Here is a 21,052-nt window from a genome sequence, read left to right on the forward strand (position 1 = left end):
GCCATTGGAGAATTTTGAGCAGAGAAGTGAGATGATCTGAGTTAAGTTTATCAGAAGAGGATTGCACTGGCTGATGTGCTCAGAACAGACTGGTTGAGAGGCGGAGAAGCCAGAGCAGAGACTAGTTAGAAGCAACTGCAATAACCCAGGTAAGAGGTGATGGGGGACGAGACCAGAGCAGTAGTTGTCAAGGTGGTAAGAGGAAGACAGATTCTGGATATATCTTGAAAGCAGAGCCCAAAGGTAGAGACTATGAAGAGCATATAAACAGAAACATTTCCCAGCAAGTCACCCAAATCTTTGTTCACATCACAAGAAAACTGACAGAGACCTCTTATTTTGGAAGGTTGTGATTTGTTCATTTGCCCTCCAACTTGAAAGATACAAGACCATCTTCTAAGACTGCCACACTGCTTAATGATCAATCGACCTCCCACCAGTAGAACCTTCTTCCCAGACTGTGTCCAGGTCCACTGGACCTGAAGGGGCAGGGGAAAAAAAGGGTTAGTTCCAAACTGGGGATAAACAAGGCAGAATATTAACCAACTACCCAGCTGGGGGCATTTAATTCAAATTCAGTTTAAAGTGAACCCACTGTACTCCTCCTCTTAAAAAAAATTTCTCCCCATAAACACAAAAAACTATTCCTCATCACAGCCTCCAACACCCTAGTCAGGGAGCGATTTTGAAGGACTATTTCTAAAGTACACCACTGAAAAGTTGTCTTGTTTTGCTTTTTAAAATCTTAGCATGGGGAAATATTCTATAATTAAGGCAATTTTAACAATAGTAGATAATAATTTGACTATAAATTGTAAGGAATGTAATGACTGCTTATTCTGGCACCAAAGAAACAGGACTTTCTGTGAAGTGACTGCCAAGAAAAATGATACTCCCACTTAGACTGGACCATTGCAAGTAGTAACTGTTAACCACATGCTTTACACTGCAGTTTGCAAGGACACAGAGCTTTGTTTTCATCTCTAACCAAACACCAGACTGAAAACTCAATGGAGACAAACCCTGTGGTGGAACAGAAACAATAACTGAAGGGAAAAATATTCTGTGGCTTAATGCTTGCTGGGATGCTGACGTTCAAGGGTTTGGAGAACTAAGGAAATCTCTGCAATCCAAAAGAAACCACTTCCAGTCTGCTCCTGTAGACTGAAGCCCAACATATAAGAAAAGAAGCCAGGCTTGAAGAGGCTCGTGAAAGCCAACCGACAAAGTAGCTGTGAGAAGAAAGGACTAGCATGAAAAGAATGGCCGGGATGAAGCCGAGACCAGGCGACCTTGAGCTAAACCAGACAAAGACAGCAATCCTGCCAGGGGCAGGACCTGGGTGGGATTCCCGAGGAAGAAGAGGGAAGTGAGCACCTGGTAGAAAAGCTGAAGCAAGGAACAGGAGCAAAGGTAGCCTCTCTTTTCCAAAAGCACCTCTGCAGGCACAGCTGAGTTCCTGTTAATGTCTGGAAGAGACAATGTAAGAAGCAACCATTTGTCTATCAGGATTAAAACAAACCCATGAAAGACTCAGCTCCCACCTCCAAGCAAGCCAAGAAATAACACTACATTCTACATTAAAAATATATTTTATATATATATATACATATATATTCTTTCTTTTCCCCTTTCTTAGGCATCTAGGAGTGAATGTATTAGAAATTTTAAAATAAATTATCTTAAAATGAATTAATTAAAAAGGGATGAACAGAAATATTCATTCCTAGAAAGAAGACAAAAATCAAAAATCCCACGAGGGACTGGTGCCATGGCATAGTGGTTGGGTTCGGTGCACTCTCCTTCAGCAGCCCAGGTTTGCAGGTTGGGATCCTGGGTGCAGACCTACACCACCCATCAGCAGCCACACTGTGGTCGTGACCCACATACAAAATAGAGGAAGACTTGAACAGATGTTAGCTCAGAGCAAATCTTCCTCATGAAAAAAAAAATCACGCTTGAACTTATTTTTGAATGACAAACATTTCTTGAACACCTACCATGTGCCATGCAGTACGACAGAAACTGGAGAAACATGGTCTCTCAGATCAGGCATGATCAGGCAAGAAGGGCTTCTTTATTTTTAAGGTTCAAATAGCCACACGGTCAGAGATATGGACCATCAAATGTGTCCTCATTCTTAATACAGTACTCCTATCCTTAACTTCTAGTGTTTCTTTAATTATGATTAGACATTTACTTAGTTTGGTAAATGTTTAAAAGGGAAACCAGTATTCAAATATTTGAACCTGTCACCTCTAACTAAAAACCAACTCTTGTCTTTTGTGACTTCAGGTCAGAATGTCAGTTTCCCAAGCTGAGCACAGCAGGGGGTAACAGTATTAGGAACCAAATCTAACTTGAATGTTCTACAGGGCTTAGAAGAGGAGGTGCAGAGGCACAAAATCATCAATCAAAAGCTCTGAGGTGAATAAACCACTGAATTAATATATAGTCTTTAACCTATTTTTTTAAGAAAAAGACAAAGTGACACACAGAATTGACTCCATATTGATCCAGCACTGTTGGAAAACTAGGTGCTCTGAAAAGGTAAACGTCTAAGTTAACTGAACTTTCCTCTCTTTTTAAGTTGAATAGTTGACATATAATATCCTATTAGTTTTAGGTGTACATCATAGGATTCGATATTTATATACATTGCAAAATGATCACCACAAGCCTAGCTACTGTCTGTCACTATACAAAGTTATTACAATATTATTGACCGTATTCCCTAGGCTGTACATTACATCCCCATGACTTATTTATAACTGGAAGTTTGGACCCCATAATCCCCTTCATCTATTTTGCCTCTCCCCAACACCAAACTTTCCGTTTTCAAGAGCAATTTTTGTATTTTGAATATGTCCACTCTTTCTAAAATATACTTTCTGAACGTTTAAATCAGAATATTCCAATTTATCGCCCTGAAATACACTAGTGCCCTCAAGGGTTCCAGAGATGCCTCTGAGCATTCACTCTGAGTCTCCAACTGCCAAGATCAGCAAGTGCTGGGTCTCCTGTTCAGATTCTGGTCTCCCCACACTCTTTCACACTGTCATCTCTCACTTCTCCCAGATGTTAAGTCTTGCCTGCCTCTAAAGCCATCCCTTCCTCTGATCCTTCTACTTCCCAACCAGCACCACTTGCTACTTCTAATCAGCCATGGACTGAGCAGCCAGATAACCAAGGCATCTCACGTCTAAACCCTATCTATCCATAATTTGGGTTAAGCGCCTCAAAAGCTTGATTCCTGTTTTAAACCTCTTTGAATCCCCAACACCTAGCATTCTGCTCTTGATAGGAAAGCTATTCAATCAATGATTGCTGATGATAAATTTCGGAAGGCCTTTTCTCTAGGTAGAATGCATGGGCTTTATGACAGCTGTTTCTATCATTTAGCTTTTCTGCTTACTTCCACATTCCCAGCTGTGTTCTGGATAGTTGTGCCGGCCAGAAGCCTAGGGATTTACTGTACTTCTATTTCTTGATAAGATACTTGAAGAGAATAAACACATGGCAAAAGGGACATTAAAGTAAGGGATAAAGTTTTTTTTATCAGTAGAGAAAGGGAAGAAATATCACCTAACACACTGACACTTAATCAATAAATGACACCAAGTCTGGACTCCTTTCTAATTCTCTCCCAAATACTCTCAATGTCCTAGTATCATTTCTCTACCCTCAGCAAAGCATCACTGGTTATGGCATATGCTTGCCTCTTGATTAAAAAATATTTTTCCCAGTTTCACAGACCTTCCTCAAATTCAAGTTAGCCAAAATTAAAACAAGCATGCACTGAGTCTAAATTAAAGCTCTCTACTGAGACAACACTTTGTGATGAATTTCATTGGAAAATTTAGAATCATAGTATCTCAGAGATGGAAGGGACCTCCGAGATCATCTAGGCGGTGGTTCTCAACCATGGCTGCTCATTGGAACCACTGAGGAGCTTTTGAAAACTTACCATGACCTAGCTCCACTGCCAGAAAGTATGATTTAATTGGTCTGGGGTGGTGTCCAGGTATTAGATTTTAAAAGCTCTTCAGGTGGTTCTAATGTATAGCCAGGGTTGAGAATCCCTGATCGAATCCAGCATTCTAACACCCCCCACTCCCATTTTTCAGACAAAAGAGAAAGAACCTCCAAAGGTATCAGACAACTAATTTGTCACAGAGCTAGGCTAGAACTGCTCTTTGCAAGAAAAAAGATGCCCTCTCCATGTAAACTACCCCATCTAGGACAGTGGGGTTTCTCCCTTCTCTATTATTTTCTCCCTCAATAAACCAACATGCCCACTTATCCCAAAGCAAATGCATTTCCTGAATATTCTTTGTCTTGGAATCCCATTGCATAATTCTTGAAAACCTAAACAATGTCTGTTTCCCTGTATCCACTTGCTTCTTTTCTCTCCAAGAACTCTGGGAGGTTAATCAGGCATGGTTTCCCCTTAAAGCAGCCATATTGCTGTTCCTCTGATAGGCTGGACTCACTTAGCCCACCCTTTTCACCACTGTCATCACATGGGTCGCCTTTCAAATCCCTTGCAAGGTTCACCTCCAATTCTCTCTTGGCTCGTTTAATTTCTAGTTTGTACCTGCCCTGCCATACCTCATGGACTTCCCTCTTCTTCTGGCTTAAACTCTTTCCATTTTGTGAAAGATGCCTTTCTCCCTGAAGCAGCCTCTTTTACTCTGCCAGTTAGTCATGCCGGGTTCTTTTTTTCCTCCCCCAAGCAGCTGGTCTTTTTGATGTCTGGCACACATTTATCTGGGCTTCCAATAAGATGTTTTTACATAGTTTCCAGGCTTCCTAGAGGTTAGTGACTTTTTTAACTCTTCTATTCAATTTTTTTCCTAATTTCTAACATTTGTTAGAGTTTCTTTTTCAAAAGTTGAATACCTGGCTGATGGATCTCTTTGATTTTTCTCTCCCACTAGATTGCTGAATTAAATGCCTCAGAACTTAAATATAATATTTCAAATTACCTCCAGGATGGAATCGCTTCATGAATTTTCTGCACTTTCATGTTCTCCATAGTAAGCAACAGATGTTTAACCAAGTAGAATTAAAAATGCTAGTTCTTACCTGTTCCTATTTCAGTGTGTCTGCTTATATAAAATATTCAGATATCCTTAAGCCTGTGTTGTTCTGCTTTGTAAAGACAGTAAACTTAAGATTTTATTTTTTAAAAGGTAACTGATGTGCATCGAACAACTCTAATATGCTGAATCTGATGTGTTAAACTACTCTTCTAAATTTGCTCTAAATTGCCTAATCACAAAAGTCTCCATTTTTGTTCCTTAAAGTATATCTCAAAGCAGGAAGAAAAAGAGAATTCTGAAACTTTCTGAAAAATTCCTATGTACTCAGTTATTAATGAAGTGGCAAAGACAAGTACTCCCCCAAAAGAATAAAAACATTCTCCAGGTTATACCGACATATCATGGAGATTTACTCAAAATTTATTTCACTTCAGAATGTTTGGATCCAGAAGATTCCCAGAAGAGCAAGAGACCACGGGATGACAATCTATCATCAAGGCAGGATAATCCCATTACAGCACTGGTGTCCTGGCAGAGAATGCGACAGAAGTGTCTGTGTCATCCCCCCTCTTGTTTAACAAATACTGCATTGAACTTGGGACTGCCGGGCACACAAAACCCCAGGAGCTGCCATCTCTGTCGTCAGGTTGCTTACAGTTGAGGGGAGAAGACACACCTGTGCCTGCACACACAATAACTAATACAAGGCAGTTACATGCAAAGACCACGAGGATCTGATTCAAGTAGGGAACTAGGAGGAAGAGGGCACATAACCTTGGGGAGTTCACAAGTGACTCAATGAAAGTATCATTTGAGATACTTGGAGCCGCTGAAACTCAAAAGCAGACAAATGGCTTCATTCAAAGCACTGCTATCAGGGAATGAAGCTGGCTCAGGATGAAATGGGAGGGTAAGAGGAAGACCAGTCAAGAACTATTTAAAACAGCCTCCTAACCGCTCTCCTTGCCTTTATTTCCCTTGCCTCACCAACCTTTAACTTGAAGTGCCACCAGTTATCTTCCTACAACAGCTTGACTAATGACATTCTCCTTCTCAGAAACCATCACTGACTCCCCACGGCCCAGGGAATACAATTTATATTCCTGCCACTGTTAACACTAGACTGTCTATGTCCGGGTGTAACACTTGGCCTGCAGAGGACATGATTGGATCATCTCTACTAGAGCATCAGAATACTGCTGTGGGGGCCAGCCCCATGGCCAAGCAGTTAAGTTCACAGGCTCTGCTTCAGTGGCCCAGGATTCGCCAGTTTGGATCCTGGGCACAGACCTACACACCACTCATCAGGCCATGCAGTGGAGGCATCCCACATAGAAGAACTAGAATGACCTACAACCAGGATATCTACTATGTACTGGGGCTTTGGGGAGAGAAAAAAAAAGAGGAAGATTGGCAACAGATGTTAGCTCAGGGTCAATCTTAAAAAAACAAAAAAGAATACTGCTGCTATTGCTGTCTTCTGCTACCCAGCTGATGGTCCTCTCACGGCTTATATTTCTAAAGCCAGCCCTCTATAGGAGTTGGGGAGGTACTTTCTTGTCTTACTACCTGTTGAACATAGCAAAGACTATACTCAGGAGTCAGCTAAGACCTGGGTTCAAATCCCTCCTCTACCATTCCCCAGCTGTGAGACTGAATATATTTCTAAATCCCTTTGAATCTCAGTTTCCTTATCTAAAAAGTGGGGATGATGATGAGGATCATGATTCTGACTTCATATGGTTGTTGTGGGCTTTAAATGAGACAATCATGTAAACCCCTTAGTTTGGGACCAGGCCCAGAGAAAGCACTCAACAGCTATTAGCTTTTTTCATGAAGACAATATGCATCTTCTGGGAACATATATGTGAACCACCTCAGTGCCAAAACAGTTAATGTTACTGGGGAGCCAGAAACTCACTTCCAATTGATTTAGATTAACACTGATGCTGTATCCCTGTAGAGACAACAAAAAACCTTCCTTTTTCATTCCTCAGTCTAGTCTCCAGCTAATCCTGAAATTGCACACAACCCAACGTGAGTCAAATAAAAAAGGAAAATAGTAATTATGCTGAATCAAACATTTTCCATTTGTATGTTCTAACTGGAGATGGAGCTGCATAAGCCAGAACTTCTACAAAGTTCTTTTCTGAGCATGTCCAGGAGATAGTTCCTATACTATCTGGGAGTACTTCTGTACTGACAGGCCCTGTGGTTCAATCAGACCCTCTTCTCAAGTGAAACACAGAGAGCCAAACTAATGATTCAACAGAAGAGAAGATCACAAGTTCTCTGCAAAATCCAACCCATCTACTTTAAGTGGGGAAGAGGGAATACAAATCTTATATGCTGTGTCTCTCACATACGATAATCAACTCGACATCAGAAAGCATTCCTACCTCTCCAACACACACACATACACTTTTTTCCTTGTAATCCTAACATAGCTTATGTAATTCCCAGAATCCTTTGACGTATACATATGCACATATGTGTGTGTGTGTGCACGCACCTGCACGCATGCTCACAAATGCATTGCTCAGGAACATAAATGGGAACAGGAAACAAAAACTCAAAAATCACAACTATGACACGAACTTCTCCTTGGTATCACTCAATGTCACTATGGAAGGAACCCTTGGTAAGCTTAAGAACGTTTCTACCCAACTGCCTCAATCTTAAAGACAATTTCAGAAAAGATTAGATTAGTAACAAAATGCCAAGTGTTGCATATTGTTTGTCCTGTCTTCATGGAGGGAGGCACAATGAAAACGGTTCGATTTTTTAGTTTACCATCATTAATACTACTGTTTTTCTAGCGAACTGGCATTACCTAGTTAATACGCTAGTCTCAAATCCCTTCTCCCTTGGAACTCCTTAGGCTCTCCTCTCCCCTCATCTGTATCACTCATATGGTACTTATCACACACCATGTTGTACTACAGTTATGTGTGTGCACAGCTTATCTACTACCTGGAAAGGTCCTGGTGGCAGAGGCCCCTCTTGCTGCGCACAGAACGCTGCACAGAGTAGGCGCTCCAAAATGATGTGCCCATTGAAAGCTCAACAAAAACTTATCCTTTGTGTTAAAGATCCCTTTTGATCAGGGCATCTGGGCTACCCATTATTTCATAAGTAGGGGGGTCAAGCGGATAGGCGATGCAGGACCTCAGCTGGACGCCCTATCAGCATGATGGACTCCCCGACACCCTTGAGAGCACATCAAATCATCTTAATTATGATCTAAAGAGTGAGCCTCCTTAAGAGTGTGGAGTATTCTTAAAGCCTGTTCAAACCTCTAGAAGGCAAGTGCAAGGGCGTCGGGAATAAAAGCTTCAACTTGGGCTAAGCCTGTGACCCTTTGCCTGGAAAACAATCCTGGACTTTTTGCATTTAAAAAAGTATATCCCTCCCGCCAGGGAAAGCGCCTGGCAATTAATTCATTCAGACACAGGCTGAATACAAGTCACTATATATTGACTATGCTCCCCAAAATGACCAAAATTATCTGAGCGTAGCCCAAGGAAGACAAGGCTAATGTATGCATCTGGAGAGGCCAGGGTGATGGTAAAGATTACCCCTGTTTCTATACTGGCCGTCTAAAGGTATTTACTTGGGTCTGTCTGTGTTGTGACAGTGTCCTAGACTCAAATGAATGCCTCTAACACTCCACATTTTTGAGCCATTCAGTCATGCATTTTTGTTATTGTTGAAAGTGGTGCGAAATTGCACTGCATGAGCTAAAGTCCTTGGTGGTCTTCCAAGGATTCCAGCTAAAAAGGCACTTCCTTTGTTCCTCAGGAGAATGCAGTCCAGTAGGTCATTCAAAAGGGGAAATAAAAGCAGCAGCCCTGGGAGGGAGATGAAGGACAAGACAAAAAGAATAAAATGTTTTGGGTGTGAGCACATTAGCTTCCATTTCCTGCTGCTGGTCACTAATAACTCTCCTATCTTTGGGGGGAAAACGTCCAGATAGACATTTATGCAAAAATATTCCTCAGGTGTTTTCTGAGGACCACGACAATCAAAGGGAACACCTAGCACAGTCCTTGAGCACCCTTCAAACTTCCTTTTTCCTGAGATGCTGGCTGGGGAAGATTCCTGCCACTGCAAGACAGCCCAGAGCAAAGCTGGAGAAAGTGGGGAGGGCAATTTCACAACCTACTCCCTGAATGTCTCTAGTCCATTTCAAAGGCAGATATTGTTTGCATGAGCAGAAGATGAAAACTTGTCACATTCCTATTAAGGGCATCGCTGGAGTTATCCCTTCAAAATGTGGGAGTGACAATTGTAACCTTCACGCCAATCTTCTCCGCTGGGCCCCGGCCCAAACCATGCAGGGCACAAAGACCCCAGGTCTGACCTGCGGAGCCCTCAAGCTTCAGTGGCTGCTGGTTCACTTCACTTTTTCTGGCGGGGCAGGAGGGAGAAGGAAAAGAAAGAGGGCTTTTCAGGGCTCTACAACCAATAAAATCATACTGCTGTGAGGACATACTTGAGCTCCCAAAAAGACAGGCAGCTCAAGGGCAAACAGTCTCCAATCAGTAGTGTGCGAGTTGTTTGCTAACTGCCAAGGTGCAGTGGGCTCCTAGGCTGCTCCAACAATTTTTTCGGTTCTATTTCTAGACCGATGTCGGTTACACTCACAAAGTGCCCAGCAACTTCCCTCAATTACTTTTGTAATTTATATGTAATTGACGACTGCACTTAATCTCCAAGGTTATTAATAGCTCTTCCAAAAAATGACCCCCAAGTCTTCCTAAGCCTTTGGAAGCGCCTGGTTGAAATTACAGTATTTCCTTTGCTGGCTGCCGGCCCCCTGCCCGCCCCACCCGGGTGACCAACACCGCGAGGCAAAGGCGCGCTCCGCTCACTTCCATGAAAGGTTCGGAATGGAGGCTTGGCCCCCAGGGCTCGAATCGCTCACTTCTGTTAGGTTATGCTGGCTACCAGCCAGCTAGATCCGTGGTTCTTTTTGAAGCCCCGGAGAGAACGGGCTACCTGCGCCGCCGCTGGCCCCAGCGCGGCCCGCGGGGCTGCGCGCAACAGTTGGCCTCTGCGAATGAGAGAGTGCGACCCTGAGGGGACCGCTGCCGGCCTCGAGAGGAGGGGCGAAGAGCGCCTGCCGGAAAGCTGCCTCCCTGGCGATGCAAGAAAGGCTTTCACAAATACCCCACGCACCCCCCAGCGCCGAAATCCGGCGAACTTTTTCACAGGTTAAACCTTCTCTATTTGCATAACCATCTCCAAACTGAGATTCAGGTTTCCTGTAATCAGTCCTTTCAAAGGTTTGTAATTGAATGTGCAATTAACCCTTAAAATGGGGTGAGAAAAAAAGGGGGGAAAATACCCGTCTCGTCCCACACCTTCCGGCAAGCAGGAGAGTTCCCAAAAGTCAGGGTTTGGAGGGGTGGAGAGTCGTTTACTTTTTAAAGGCGACTTCTAAAGCCACTGTAGCTACTCAAACTCCTAATCCGTGTCAGCAGTGGAAGAGAGGCAGGGAGAGGGTTTTGAAAGAACATCAATGAAACATCAAATCACGTTCCACGTTTTGCGCCCCCCCGGCATCTGGCAAGGTCTAGAAGGTTCCCCCACCCCACTGGCGACCCCCACGCCCACCCGGCCTCTCATCACCCACACCACAAAGCGGGTAGCCCAGGAGAGAGTTCAACCCGGAAAAGGCGAGGGAACCGGTGACACGGACTTTGCGGGCTAGAGTCCTCTGGGGCTTCCTGGGACCGGGAAGACCGCGGGGAGGGGCGGAGGTAGGGGGCGGTGGCAGCGGAGAGCGGCAGTGGCACCGGGCAACTCCGCGGCGCCCCTGCGCTCGCAGCGCACCGGGGGCCGCCGCGTCCGTGGGGACCGTTCTGCGCGGGGGCTCGCTCTCGCGTTCGCCCGCTCTCGCCTGCCCAATTCTCCCTCTCGGCTACCTGCGAGCGGCGCAGGGGGCGGCGGGGCGAGAGGGGCTCCGCGGCCCCTTCTCCGGGGTGCCTGTCTCTGCGCTCTCCTCCCGGGCCCCCCCGGGCCCCCCCACCTACCGTTGATCTCTTGCGTGGGGGCGTCGTCCTTGTCGAAGCCTTTGGACACGTAGAGACGTCGCACTTCCGAGCAACTTTTCGACTTGAGCTCGGCGGCCAGCAGCGCGGCGCTGAGCGCAGCCAGGGTGCAGAGAAGCGCGGGCAAGCCGAACCGTGCCATGCTGCGGGCCGGGGCGGACGCGCTCCCACCTTTGGGACGGACGGAAAGTGGCCGGCGCGGGCCGAGGGGCGCGCAGTCGAGGGCTCGCGAGTGGAAAGGGCGAGGGAGTTGGAGTAGGAGTTGGAGGAGAGCAGCAGGAGGAGGAGACGCGCGGCGAAAAGTGGAGCTGGGCCTCGAGCGTCAGGCAACGGTCCCCGGTGCCAGGCGCCCGGCCGGGAGAGAAGGAAGAGGAGGGCGTGGAGGCGCTGCGCGGCCCCAGGGAGCGGAGGCCGGGCCGGTGACCTCGGGGCTCCGCGGGGGCAGCGAACGAGGCGAGCTGGCCGGCCGGCGGGACAGGGGCGCGGGGAAGGGAGGGAAGGTGGCAGGCGCCGCGGGGGCCGCGGAGCGTGTGGGCGGCGGCGGGCGCTGGCGGCGCGCGGCTCGGGCTGCCCGGCGCTGGTCCGCTTTCCCGGCTCCACCAGACTCCGCTCCCTCCGGCCTCGGCCGCGCCGCTGTGCCCTCCTCAGCTCTGCGGCTGACTGACTGGCCGGCGTGCGCGGCGACGCTCGACAAACTTGGCCCAGCGGGCGGCACTCGGGGGAGGGGGCGGGCGGCGGGGGGGGCCGGAGACAGGCGGGAGCACGCAGGGCCGGGACGGGAGAAAACCTGGAAGCGGGGTTGGATCCGGAGCGGCCAAATCCACTTCCTAGGGGGCCGCACCGGGCGCGCGGGCGCTCCCTCGCGCGGCACGCCCCGCTGGGCTCCTCCCTTCTCCCCTCCTCCGGGGAGGCGGGGAGCGTACCCGCCGCCCCCCACCCAGAGAGGAAAGGCTAACTTCTCTGGGGCGACGGGCCCAGGTTGTCGGGTACCGAGCGGCTGGGAACTTGTCCTGAAGCCCACGTCCGAGTCATAGGCCTTCTGCGCACGGCCACCTGACGCGCTGCCCGCGGGCTTAAGCCGGGCAGAGCCCTCCCGCCTCCATACCTGCTCCCCCGCTTCCGTCCCGCAGCCCGGAGGACGCTCGGAAACGCCCAGCTCTTGGGCTAGACGGGGAAGGCGCTGGCACTACTCGCATTGTTTCGCTGCAGGCACCAGGGGGACTTGGGACTCCGAGCTGGCCCTAGAGCCTCACCTGGCCTCCTCAGACCTGCTCCCATCAAACGGTGGTCCTGGAGCGCCGGAATTATTCGGAACCCCAGCAGGCTTTCTCCTCCCCCGGTCCTCCCCCCCCCCAAGCCTGGTTCTGCTTAAAGTTTAACCAAACCCTGAAGCAGGTGAGACACCTCAACCGCGAGGCAATGGGACGAAGTCAGGGTTGACCTTGGAAACCCGGCCCAAACCCTCCTGCATGTAGGGAAACTGAGGCCCAGGGAAGGGAAGTGACTTGCTGATAGCATGCAGCTGGGGGGTGGGTCCAAAATCCGGAACTTGACTCCCAGGTCACATGGAATAATGGTAGCCCAGGACCCCCAATTCCCCTCCACCCTCAAGCCTCTTGAGAGAGACGCTTCTCTGGGACCCAGACTCTACTTAGCCACCAGAAAAATTGAAAATGGGCGAGTCTTCCCTGCTTCCAAGCTTTGTCAGATTCCATTAATGAGTGTTTTTGAAGCTCCCGGGGCTCCTTTAATGAAGGGACCTGTGCAGATTGGAAACTTGTCATTACCGTTGTTATTGTTACAATCTGCTTTAAGAGGTTAGGGTGAGAAGTGCCTCAGACACGTCAGGAGTGTGCTGGGAACTGGGCAGATAAAAGGGGCTGGAACTTATTATTTGGCTAGACTCTCAATTCCCATAAAATTACATAGGGTGAAGATATGAACCATCATTACAATTATCGCCCTCATGGGGTTTGTTGTTTGTAAACCGTATTGGCATGGTTGGCTATGAGGAGCTGTAGAAACTAGCGTAGCTGTTGTTTGGAATGCCCACTGCAAACTCTTCTACATTTTATTAACTCTTGGAGATCATCAGGATAAACAGACAGATTGTGACCCATCTATAAGTGGGACTTACATTTTCTGTGGGTTGGCAGAGCATTTAACTCTGTAACTAGGAGAGGAGTTTTTCTAAATATGCAAATTCAACTACAAATGAATTTTCTGCCATTTTTAAGGGCCTTTTAAATAGTCCAGGTTTTCTTCAAACTGATAATCATCAGGTCCTCAAGGCATCGCTAGGGCTTAGCCCAGAGCCCTTAACTTTCATTGATTGATGCATTTACTTAAAGACGTTCTTTACCAGAGAGAATGTGATCTGAGATGCAACCAACATTAATAGTGAAATGAAATCCAGTGACCATAAGAAAAAGGTATTTGCAAGACATGAAGCCCAAATCAGAAAGCTTCTTTTCACACCAAGTCCAGGGGGAACTCGTTCCTTGCCCCCCAATTTACTCCTGCTCTTCCTGTTCATGTATTATTAACCAAAACTTGAGCCTTTTCCACAAGAAACAGTAACCTCTGGCTAGAAACGGATCTGGACAAGTCTGAACTTTACCACACAAGGCAGGAACCCCAAGCCCTGTTCAGAGGCGGCTCCCACTTCAAAGCCTCCTTTCATTTAAATACAAACAGGGTGAACAACTGGCAATCTAACGAAACAAATACCATCCAGCTTCCCTTTTCAGACGCCAGTAGCGCCTCCTTCCCTTCCCCACCCCTACTCCAGCTCTTCCCTTCGAAAGAGGCTCCTTGGTGGAGATGACCCTACTCTGTAAATTCTCCCAATGCCAAAAAGTGGATTGGGGGCTGCATGTAGAATGCAAGAATCAACAACTTCTCAGGATGATTAACTCTCACATAGCACTTTTTTTGGCTTTTTTTAAATTGTGGTGAAATACACAAACGTAAAGTTTACCATTTTAACCATTTTAAAGTGTACAATTCACTGGCATTTGGTACATTCACAATGGTGTACAACCGTCACCACTTAGTTCCAGAATATGTTCATCATCCCAAAAGGAAACCCCGTACCCATTAAGCAATCAAAGCCCTTTTCCCCTCAGCCGCTGGAGATCACTAACCTGCTTTCTGTCTCTATAGATTTGCCTGTTCTGGACATTTCGTATAGATAGAATCATGCAATATCTGACCTTTTGTGTCTGGCTTCTTTCACTTAGCATCATGGTTTTAAGATCCGTCCATGTGGTAGCATGTATCAGTACTTCCTTTCTAGGGCTGAATAGTATTCCATTTTACGGATATAACACTTTTGGTCGTAGAGTACTTTACAGCTTGTCAAGCACTTCCAGGTACGCTCTCATACTCAGAAAATTTTAGTTTTTTTAAAAATAGATAAGCACACTGAGTCTCAGTGAGGTTATGTGGCTTGTCCACAGCCACAGAGCTCTTAAGTAGCTGAACCAAGACTAAAACATTTAAGACCTCTGACTAAATCCGATGCAATTTTTTTGTTAGAAAACACAGTATTCTGGGTCTCATTTAGGGTCAGCAGTGAATGTGACCTTGTAGAAGTGTCCTTGTTTCAGATTAATAAATGTCCATTGAGCACTTACTATGTGTCAGATGCTGCTCAGCATAGAGAGAGGGAAGATGAACAAGCCAAAAGGAGTTTACAGTTTAAGGTCCTGGGTAAGACCTATATGCAAAGCTTGCTTGGGTAGGATGTATTTGTGGTATACTTGGTTTCCCAGGTGAGGCCTTTCTCATGATGCAGCATGAGGGTACATTCACTGGTGGGCAGAGGGAGCAAAGTATGCACTCACTGCTGCTGTCCTCCAAGCCAAGAACTAGTTGAGTCAGCTGCACTCTCTCAGCTTTCGAGGCACTGCTCTTCGCCTTCTGGCAAGCTACCTTGGTTGCCAAATATGCGGGTGGGGGTAGAAGGTGACTTCCTCCCTTAAGATAGGTGGTTGGCCTGCAGCCCTCTAGTCTCTCCCCTCACCCAGTCCATCCCTCCCATAGCCACCAGAGTGAACATCACCTGAACAATGTCCCTCCCCTATTTAACCCTGTCTCCCTCTCCTGTGGTACCCCATTGCTTTCCAGGTCAATTCCCAAGTCGTTCAACAGATTTAGATCTTTGTTATCTGGCCACAGTCTACACTACCAGCTTTCTTACAGGCCCTTCCCAACCATGTATCTTGTGTTTGGCTCCACAAGAATACGTCATCATTCTCCATCATGCCATGGACTTCCTTGCACCTGTACCCGGCTCCTGCTAGGCATACGTTTTCATTCCCCTCCATTCCTTGGACAACTCCTTCATGCTCATCCTTCAAGACTCAGCTGAGGTCTCACCTCTTCTGGAAAACCTTCCTGGATTCCCCCAAGCAGAGCTAATGGCTCCTGCTCCTAGGGCTCGAAAGTACTATCTACCCAAAATGACTACCACACTTGCCCCTCAGCAGAAGTCATGCTTTCTCTCTCACCCCATCCCTCTCCTTTTCAAACAACCAAGCAAGAAGTTTTTCTGACCACTTGCTATGTACAAAGGTTGGTTCTGTGAAGGCCCTAGAAACTTGAATGACCAGAGGGCTTTGAGGATCTGACAACCTGCTTGGGGAAGTAGGATCCATATGGACATGGAGAAAGATACTGGCAAAGATAACACAAGGCAGTGCCTGTCCCCCAGGACAGTCATTCCAGTTTACTCTTTGTTTCATAGTTGCCAGTCTTCTCTTTGTCCTTCTGGAAATTGTTATAGAAGTACCAGTAATTGAAGGATCAGCCACTTGGAAGGAGCTGATGTGGGTAGTCTGTTCCTGTCTCCTAATTCCATACCTCCCTTCGTATTCTTTCTCTCATGGCTTGAGTTTGCCTTATCGTCCCTTCTTCCTCAGACAGCTCAACAGTGTCTACAGCTTCAACCACGAGCTCCAAGTACCCAGCCACCATACGTCCTGTTTGTGCCAGTGTTGTCCCCTGTATTCCCAGGGCCATAGTTGCCACACTCCCTCTCTCTTCATTAATCACCTGGACCGATCGAGTCCTCCTTTCTACTTCACAACCGTCAGTCCTTGTCATGATTGCGTTACCTCTTGTCTGGACTGTCGAGCCAACCTAGCAGGTCTTCTGGCCTCCAACTTCTCTCTCCATCCATTCACCCCAGGTCTGTCACAAAATCAGTCTTCCTATAGCATCATTTGCAAGTGTCGCAGTCCTTGGTTAAAAAGTCTTCCATGGGGAGACAATCTCACAATAATAACTGATATTTGTTTAGTACTGCAGAGTTTAGGAATTGCTTCCACATGTATTATCTGTGAAGTATGTGTTATTTTCCATAATTTATGGGTGAGGAGACTGGTTCAGAGTCTTAAATTGAAGCCCTCTGAGTCCACGTTCAATGACACAGACACTTCTCACTATGCCCCGAGCCCAAAACATGCCCAGGAAAACTTCAAAGACGGTGCAAGGCTGATGGGTAAAGGAGTGGAAAAGGTGGGACTTTCTTTGGGATGTGAAGGATGGGGAGGACTCACTAAGGCAGAGAGAAGGAGTGGGAATGTATGAGGCTAGTGGAAGCCAGTGAAGACACTTGACTGAGTACAGGTTCATCTGGGAGACTATCGTGAAATAAGGTGCCAGATAATGGGGGCACATTAACCTGGGATGGCAGTGCCATCTTGATCCTATCAACACTGAAGATTGATCAGCAGAGAGTGAAAAGATGAAAGTAATACATTAGAAAGGATGATCTGGGGACGTGAGAAGGCATCAAATGGACTTGAAAAGAGGCCAGTTAGGCCACTGCAGTCTTCTCAACAAAGTGATGGAGGCCCAACATTTCTTCATCCAGGGATTCTGTATGAAGAGCAGAAAATAAATAAAGACAGACAGAAAGAAGAAAGACACTGTTTCCCAGTGGAGAGGCTAGGCAGTGGGGTCAGGCAGACCGAGAATTGAATCCCGACTCTGCCTTTTACTGCCTTGTGTCCTTAGATAAGTAACTTACCCTCCCTGAGCCTCCCTTTTCTCATGTGACATGCCTACACTGTGAGGATTACCAGAGAAGATAGATGAAAAGCATTCTTCTTGGCCCCGTACATGGCGAATTCCTTTTTGTGCCCTTAGCATCAGGCACGAGGGAGAAAATACATAGAGACTGAAGTAGTTGGAGAGCACTTAGTGTACTGCCTGGTACAAAGCATTCACTTATTTATCTATTCACTCATTCCTTCATTCAGCAAGTATTTATTGAGGATCAACACTCTTTGAGGCTTTGGGAATATAGTTATGAATAAAACAATATCCCTTCTCTCATGGAGCCTAAAACTTGGGGCTCGATAAATATTAGCTACGGGCGGGCCCCATGGCACAGCAGTTAAGTTCGCAGGTTCTGCTTCGGCAGCCCAGGGTTCGCCGATTCGGATCCCAGGTGTGGACATGGAAGCACTCAGCAAGCCATGCTGTGGCAGGCGTCCCACATATAAAGTAGAGGAAGATGGACACAGATGTTAGCTCAGGGCCAGTCTTCCTCAGCAAAAAAAGAGGAGGATTGGCAGCAGATGTTAGCTCAGGGCTAATCTTCCTCAAAAATAAATTAAATAAAAATATAAATAAATAAATAAATATTAGCTAATGCTATGTTGTTATGGTTATTATAAATTCCATCTACTTCACAATTTGCTCAGACCCAGCCCTGCCAGCATTGAAATGCTATTTCGTATGATAGTATATTGGTCCAATAATTTTGTATTGGGTTACATGAATTACATGTGTATTGGTCCATAATCAGCATGGAATTATACAAGTTGTAGAACAGAGAGGAACCTGAGTTACTTTCATACAATATGGCTCTCTCACTACAGGGAAAGCGTTTCTTATTATCCCCATTTTCCTGATGAGGTGACCAGGGCCCAAAGGGTAACATGGACATTCTTATGCAATAATCACATATCTACAGGTATTGAGACTTTCTCATACTTTACTACTGGGGCAAAGGTGTCATGAAGTATGTAGCTTTTGCAAAAATTAGAATTCATGTCTCATGTTGATAGGAGAACAAAAACCAAAGGCAGTATGGGAAGAGAGCTGGTTAGTCTCCTGTACACCTAAGCTTTTATTTATAGTCTGATTTATAAAGAACATTTCTAATTACTGAAAAAAAGAACCACTTTTCAGTGAGTACACTTCCATGTGATGGCAAAACGGTTGCCATAGATATTCATTACTCCAGCTTGTTGCACATAATTTGACCTACAGCTTTAGATGTAAAATGTGCATTTCATTATAATTGGGAGAGAGTGCCTTCTCCACTTTGTCCACTGGACATAAATGCTTTATTCATGGAAAGAAAATTATTTTTCCTATCCTTTTGATTAAATTAAAACACTGAAATTTTGTGTTTGTCACTTAGATTGTGAAGGCTCTTCTGGAACATTCATTTTTTCAAAAATGTTTTTATTTCTCTTCCACATCTCAACTAGCTGATGAGAAAATCACACAGGCAAAAAGCCAGGGTGGGGGCGGCAAACCCAGCATTGTCCTAGCAGAGGCTACTAGAACATGAGATCTGAAGGGACCTTGGCATTTGTCTAGTCAATCCACTTCAAACTTGACCTTTCCTTTTTTTGTTTGAAATTTCAAGCGTGTGAAAGACTATCAGAGGCAAAACATAGGTTCTGACTAGAGTGGTAACAGTAGTAATGGTGGCCCGCAACCTTGCTGCTTCTACTCAGGATTTTACCTGAGAACAAGGGCTCCTAGGTATCAGGCACATTGTGGCTCACGATTGCAAAAGACACCTCATGGCAGGTCATACTGTATATTGCATTTTATGTTCATTCTCTGCCTTGTTTGAAAAAACACACAAGCTATCTGGTGGCAGCTTCACGCTCACAGGGCTTCAAGCAGCTGAAGGGCACCCTCCCCAACTCTGGCCCTGAACATTATGAAACCTGTTCCTCCTCTGTGAGGATCAGGAAACTGAGCTACAAAACCAAGGCCCAGTTAGAAAGTGACAGAATATTTTTAAACGACACAAGAAAGTTCTTAATGAAGTGCCAATTTAGCCCGACAGGTTTTTGGACTTGCACTTCAAACCTGAGAAGTCGGAATGAATTCCTTTTCTTCTTTTTTCTTGTCTTCCTCCTCTTCTTCTTTTTCATGTCCTTTTTCCATAGCACCGTCATCCCTGCCTTTATGTGAAGAGACAATGTGCATTTTTAAGGAGACCCAGCAGGGAGTAGGCATTTTTATTCCAAAGAGATACCACGAATAAAAAGAGTTGAGGAGAGTCAGGGTCAGACATAGTTTGACATTTGTCATTTTCTAACCACTGATAGGTGACGTCTACGGAACTGCTACTATAACAATAATGCATTCAAATAAGCAAAGAAACTATTAAACCTGGACAGACGTTCCAAGCATCTAGCTGAATCCAGGCTGCACACACAGCGCAGGGGGCTTGGCCTTTCCCATGTCCCTCTCTGCTGACATATACAAGCTTCCCTTACCCAGACTGACTTTCGATGACTCTAACCGACATTGTCTTAATTCTCGGAGCGCACAGTGCTCTACTGCAGCATGCGCGGGGCTTGACGGGAAGGGGAGGATGCGCCGAAGTTGGCAGAAATGAGGAAGGGGCTCTTCCCCACTCCTCCACTTCCACCACCTCCAAGAGAACCCTGCCTTTCTTTCCTTAACTTCTCAGGGTCAAGGTGAGCAGGCATCTGAAAAATGTATCAAGAAAAACTTGTTTTCGTAAGTCAAACTTCGATTTTAAATAATCTAGTCTGATTTCTATGACCCCTAACTTTATTTCCTTTAAATTATGGATTCGTATGAGTTTGTCTACCTTTAATAAATATGTACAAAGGATATGATTGTGAAAATTTGCTGGTTTTGGTCAATATTTTAGTTACTATGAATAAAGGAATTTGAGAAAACCTCCTGGGGTGCCAGAATGTTCTATATCTTGATCCAGGTGGTGGTTATGTGAGTGTGTACATATATAAAAATTCATCAGGCTATACACTTCAGATTTACGCAAGTTACTGTATGTATGTTATACAAAAGGGGGATACACCAAACCACAACTATGATTTTTTTCAGTGGACGGGTTAGGGATAGTATATACACACAAGTGCATGTATGTATGCTTATGTATATATGCATGCTCATATATACATATACGTGTGTGTATATATATGTATAAAATTTGGAGACTTTTCTGTATTTTACAGTAAATATATGTGGCTTTTACAGTCTCAAAAATAATAAACATATTTTTTAAATGAACATCACTGATGGAGAGAAGCTCCCATTTTTCTTTCCTCCTTAATGTTTCCTGTCTTTTACTTACATCACATCTCAGCTCTCACTTAAACAAAAGTCTGCTTTCTTCTTGCGTTATCCTCAAACATTTACCAAGCCAACACTCCAAATCTGTCACTTGGAGGCCCTCAGGTGGGCCTGGGTATGGGTGATGATTAAAATGCGGTGCTGAGTTATCCAGGCCTGCACAGGATGCTCAGAAGCTAGAAGAGCTGGAAGAGTGAATGCAACCAAGCCCTGGAGGGAGAGCTGAGGATGAAGAATGAGAAGTGACTATGTACACACGCATCACGGGGCCAAACTGGAGGCATTACCAGCTATGGAACCCAAAGTGGAAAACCAGGTAGAAACTACTAAAGTGCAAAACTCGGTTAGAAACTAGGGAGGAAAGTCAAGAGTAGAAGCTACAAATTCTGTTGAGGGGCATGGCCCATTTTTATTAGTCAGGAGAAGCCAGGTGTTTGGTTGTCACACTGCTTAAAGGTAACAGGATGAGATGGTCACCTACTCTGAGCTGAATACTGTTAGATATTGCACTTTAAAGGCCCAATACTCACTTGGCTCCTTTGTTGTTTCTTTCTGGCTGTTGTA

At 45.7% G+C, this 21,052-nt stretch overlaps 1 protein-coding gene across 1 annotated transcript in view; it reads right to left on the reverse strand.

Annotated features, from left to right (window-relative positions):
* Positions 1 to 12,323, reverse strand: part of GPC4 (glypican 4) — a 104,447-nt gene extending 92,124 nt beyond the window's left edge. Inside the window, exon 1 of the mRNA XM_023633974.2 lies at positions 11,084 to 12,323. Within this exon, the coding sequence (XP_023489742.1) occupies positions 11,084 to 11,243 (160 nt within the window). The 5' untranslated portion in view covers positions 11,244 to 12,323. The remainder of the gene's footprint in view (positions 1 to 11,083) is intronic.
* Between the last annotated feature and the right edge of the window lie 8,729 nt (positions 12,324 to 21,052).

Source organism: Equus caballus, chromosome X (assembly GCF_041296265.1).
Source record: "Equus caballus isolate H_3958 breed thoroughbred chromosome X, TB-T2T, whole genome shotgun sequence".
Classification (NCBI taxonomy): Eukaryota; Metazoa; Chordata; class Mammalia; order Perissodactyla; family Equidae; genus Equus; species Equus caballus.